The sequence below is a fragment of the Lycium barbarum genome, chromosome 5, assembly GCF_019175385.1.
Source record: "Lycium barbarum isolate Lr01 chromosome 5, ASM1917538v2, whole genome shotgun sequence".
Classification (NCBI taxonomy): domain Eukaryota; kingdom Viridiplantae; phylum Streptophyta; class Magnoliopsida; order Solanales; family Solanaceae; genus Lycium; species Lycium barbarum.
This window is the reverse complement of record NC_083341.1, coordinates 113,798,545-113,803,694: the sequence shown is the minus strand read 5'-3', so window position 1 is coordinate 113,803,694 and position 5,150 is coordinate 113,798,545. Positions and strand designations below refer to the sequence as shown.

Sequence of the window (5,150 nt, the reverse complement as noted above, 5' to 3'; positions counted from 1 at the left end):
CGTAACATATCTTCCTCAATTTGTATAGTCCTCTCTGCCTACACCTCCGTCTAAGGATGAAAGGCAGTGCTCAAGTTCACCCGAGTTGGACCCAAAGCTAGAAAATTTTTGAATTTCCCTGCCCATTGGCATATCCTGAGCATGCAGATATGCTAACGTGCCTATAGATTTTCGACTCAAAGTGTCAGCAACAACATTCGCCTTACTAGGATGATACAAGATGTTCAAGTCATAATCTTTCAACAACTCTAACCACCTTCTTTTTTTTAGATTCAGCTCTCGTTGCTTGAAGATATATTGCAAGCTCTTCTGATCAATGAAATCATCACAGTGCTCATTGTACAAGTAGTGACGCCAAATCTTTAACGTGAACACCACAACATCCGATTCCAAATCATGAGTCGGATAATTCTTCTCATGGTTCTTCAACTGTCGTGAAGCATAGGCATTGACCTTACTATTTTGCATCAACACATAGCCTAAACCAATTATGTAAGCATCACAATAAACTACATAACCTCCAAACCCTGAAGGCAAAGTCAAAATAGGAGCCGAAGTCAATCTCACCTTAAGCTCTTGAAAGCTCTTTTCATAGGCTTCAGACTATTGGAACTTAGCAGTCTTCTGAGTCAATTTTGTCAGTGGTGCAGCTACAGATGAGAAACCTTTCACAAACTTCCTATAGTAACTTGCCAAACCCAAAAAGCTAAGAATATCAGTTGCACTTGTGGGCCTTGGCCAGTCCTTGACTGCTGAAATTTTATGAGGGTCAACTTTGATACCTTCGCTAGACACTACATGGCTCAAGAATGTCACAGAGTTAAGCCAAAATCCACAGTCACTTGATGAAGGACTTCTGTGAACAGTTCCAAATAACCCATCGAAATTCAACTGCCTATCAACCACAAATGAATGGAGTTGTGGAGGCGGCCAACAAGAATATCAAGAGGATATTAAGGAAAATGATGGACAACTACAAGTGTTGGCATGAACAGTTGCCTTATGCATTGCTAGGATACCGAACAACAACTCGGACTTCAACAGGAACAACTCCATATTTGCTTGTCTATGGCATTGAAGCAGTCATACCTACTAAAGTGGTAATACCGTCACTGAGGATCATTCAAGAAGTAGAGTTGGAAAACGTAGAGTGGGTCCAAAATCGATACGAGCAACTAGCTTTAATCGATAAAAAAAGGATGGTGGCCGTATGTCACGGTCAATTGTACCGATAAAGAATTGCACGCACCTTCAAAAAGTGAGTAAGAGCTCGACTTTTCCAAATAGGGAAAATGGTACTCAAGCGAGTGTTTCCATACTAAGACGAGTACAAAGGAATGTTTCCACCCAACTGGAAAGGGCCATACCTGGTCCGCAGGGTGCTATCCGAAGGAGTAATGACACTAGCAGAAATGGAGAGCCAAGAGTGGCCCAAAGCAATCAACTCGGTCGCCATCAAGCGGTACTACGCGTGAAGACACGTTTTTAGTTGTGTTAGTTATTTATTTGCTTGTAATAGTTATCTCTTTGCTTGTAATAGAAAGCTAAATGATTTCTTTGTAATATGAACTATGCAATGACCTAACTTCCCCATAGTGGGATACATAGGCAGTCCATTTGGGACCTGGTCACATTATTAGTAAAAAATCAAAAGCTCAATTACTTTATTCCGAACTACGTTCGACCTGATTCCTGCTGCGACAGGATACGTAGGCGCTCTATGAGCTCGGTTGTACCAAACAAAAAACCCAAGAAATCCCTAGGAAGCCACAGAGATAAGACTTTGAAGAGAAGTCGGAATTGGCATAAAAATTTCCACACATACCCAACCGGGGCAGAGTTTTTGAAAGGATCTCAAATATTCCTTCCAAGAGTCCGACAATCCAGCATCTCAATCTGGGGCAGAAATTTCGAGAGGATGTCAAAATTTCTTCCCTCAACGGTTCATGCCTAAGAGAAAATCAACTTGAAACCCTAAACTGAGGTAGAAATCTTACATCAAAATTAAACACAAGAGTTCGCCGAAACAAAATTTAAACTGGGGCAGAATTTTAGAGAGGGTCTTAAAAATTCCACACAAGGGAGTTGCAGCTTCAACCACTAGACACAACAAATGGCGGAAGAGTCCTCATTTAAATGTGTGTGTCATGATAATCAATCTAGACAGTTTTCAAAATTTACATTTTTCTTTTATGAAAAAAAATATGAAATTTTTTTATCAATAAATATATAAATATATTGCTTTAAAGATAAATTCATTTTTTCAAACTACCGAACCTAAGAGGATCGGGCCCAAGAAAGCAGACCAAGCCAGTGAAGCTGGGATGCGATCGAAGACAACAATATGGATCAATTTTATAGGAAACTAACATTTTTCTGAAGCAGGTCTCCAGTGTCGTCAGGAGGACGACCATTTATCTAACGTTATTATTTCATAGCAGGTAAAGGCAGCTTGTCAGCGGAAGATCCAGACCACAAAAAAGTCAAGAAAGCTATAAATGGATTAAAATCTCCCAAGGGAAAACATCTAGCCACAAAGGGCTGCAAAAGGGATTGAAATGCCACAAGGGCAAACATCTCGCCAAAAAGGGCTAATGAAAGACTAAAATGCCACAAGGGAAAACTTCTAGCTAAAAAAGGGTCAAAATGCCACGAGGGAAAATATCTAGCCACAAGGGCTACACGGGACGAATGTCACAAGGGCAAACATCAGGCTAAAGGGCCATAATCAATACAAATGATAAAAGAAAGACGATTTAGCCGAAGGGGACATATTTGTCATTAACATGCCAAGAGGGCCATTCATATCAAACTTCCGAGAGGGCCATTCATACAAACTGCTAAGAAGGCCATTCATATCAAACTGCCGAGAGGGCCATCATACAAACTGCTAAGAGGGCCATACTGCAAAGAGGGTCATATTGCAAGGAGGGTTATACTGCTGAGAGGGCCATCCTACCAAGAAGGCCATACAGCCAAGAGGGCTATACTGCCAAAAGGTTCATACCGCCAAGAGGGCCATTCATGCAAAAATGCCAAGACAAAAAAGACTGGAGGAGGTCTAGCGAAACAAGTTATGCGGGGGAGGTCACTATTTTCAGATAACAGCCAAGAGGGCCTTCAGAAACCACGCAGGGTGGTAAAGCAAATATGCAGGGCCAAGATGGTCATTTAGATTTAAGCGGTGCCGCCAAGGTCAACCTGCAAAACCAAGAGGGTAAAAATCAAAACCACACAAGGATGACGAAAGCAGAACAGGACCAAGAGGTCAACCACAATGTTACCCAGCAGATGGAAGCAGGTTAGCAGCACCAAGGAGAGGAGCAGGCTGATCAAATCGGACCCAGATGCATGCAGAGCGAATGTGGAACTTTTCTTACGCAGCCGTCCGAGATAGGGTTCCCATGAGAGTCAAGCTCTCTGGCCAGGAATTGGAAGATCGCTCCACCCCATGCTCAGCAGTACAAATTTATTGTTATTTCCTTGAATTACTTGTTTTCTTTTAAAAAACTCCCTGCAACCGATCGAGCACACTGAATGACCCTCTCGGCAGTTTGTATGAATGGCCCTCTCGGCAATTTATATGGATGGCCCTCTCAAAAATTTAAATAAATGGTCAAACGTAGTTCGGAATAAAATAAATGAGTTTTGGTTTTACTAATAAAGTGACTGGGTTCGATATGAACTGCCTACGTATCCCACTACGGGGAAGTCAGGTCATTGCGTAGTTCATTACATAGATGATTCGTTTTTTCCTATTCTATTATAGAGTACGATTACAAGCAAGAGGTATGATTACACGGAAATAACAATGCAATTACAAGCATGGAATCCTAAATGTAGTATCTCTTGAGCACGTCTGTATTAATGGCTTTAGGCCACTCTTGTCCGTCCATCTCGGCTAGGACTACGGCTCCTCCTGAGAGTACTTTCCTGACCATGTATGGTCCTTGCTAGTTTGGCACAAATTTTCCCTTATATTCCTCTTGGTGAGGGAAGACTCGCTTGAGCACGAGCTGTCCGACCTGAAAAAGTCGGGTTCAGATTCGCTTGTTGAAGGCTCGAGACATCCTTTGCATATACAGCTGTCCGTGGCATACAAGCACCATTCTCTTTTCCTCTATCATGGAAAGTTGTTCATAACAGTTTCTGACCCACTCTGCATCTTTTAGTTCTGCCTCTTGGATGATCCTGAGTGAAGGGATTTCCACTTCTGCCGGTATGACTGCTTCTGTACCATAAACAAGGAGGTATGGGGTTGCCCCAGTTGAAGTTCGAGCTATCTTTCTGTTTCCCAACAAAGCATAAGGCAACTGCTCGTGCCAATTCTTGTAGTTGTCAATCATTTTTCTCAGGATTCTTTTGTGGTTCTTGTTAGCAGCCTCTACAGCTCCACTCATCTGTGGCCAATAGGCAGTAGAGTTTCTGTGGGCGACTTTGAATTGTTCACAGATGTCCTTCATCAAATGGTTGTTTAGATTTCCACCATTATCTGTGATGATAGATTATGGCACACCGAAATGACATATTAGATTGTTTTTTACGAAGTCGGCCACAACTTTCTTGGTCACTGATTTGTGGGAAGTTGCCTCCACCCCTTTAGTGAAGTAGTCAATGGTGACTAAGGTGAAACGATGTCCGTTGGAGGTCGGAGGTCGGAGGATCGATAGGTCCTATGACGTCTATTCCCCATGCCATGAAAATCCAGGGCGAGCTCATTGCATATAATTCTGTAGGGGGAACCTTGATCAGATCCCCATGTATCTGGCACTGATGGCACTTTGTATGAATTTACACGAGTCGTGCTCCATGGTCATCCAGTAATATTTTGTCCTCGGGATTTTCTTAGCAAGGGTGAATCTATTCATGTGGGGCCCGCATGCCCTGTGTGCACCTCTTTTAGCAATTGCGTAGCTTCTTTGGCGTCCACGTACCTGAGTAATCCAAGGTCAGAGGTCTTTTTGTACAACACTTCTTTGTTCAAAAAGAATCCATTAGCCAACCTCCTGATGGTCTTCTGCTGATTTGCTGAACTCTCTCGGGGATACTCTCTTTTTTCCAGGTAGGCCTTAATGTCAGCATACCATGGTTGGCCATCTAGCTCGGCCTCGACATAGGCGCAATGAGCCTATTCTCCTTTCAATGTAATA

General features: G+C 42.6%; 1 protein-coding gene across 1 annotated transcript; it reads right to left on the bottom strand.

Moving 5' to 3' along the window:
- Positions 1-603: 603 nt before the first annotated feature.
- LOC132639640 (uncharacterized mitochondrial protein AtMg00860-like) lies at positions 604-1,456 on the bottom strand. The gene is made up of 2 exons (XM_060356080.1): positions 1,368-1,456; positions 604-856 (listed from the first exon to the last, which is right to left on the bottom strand). Exons 1-2 carry the CDS (start codon positions 1,454-1,456, stop codon positions 604-606), a joined length of 342 nt encoding a protein of 113 aa, XP_060212063.1.
- Positions 1,457-5,150: the final 3,694 nt, after the last annotated feature.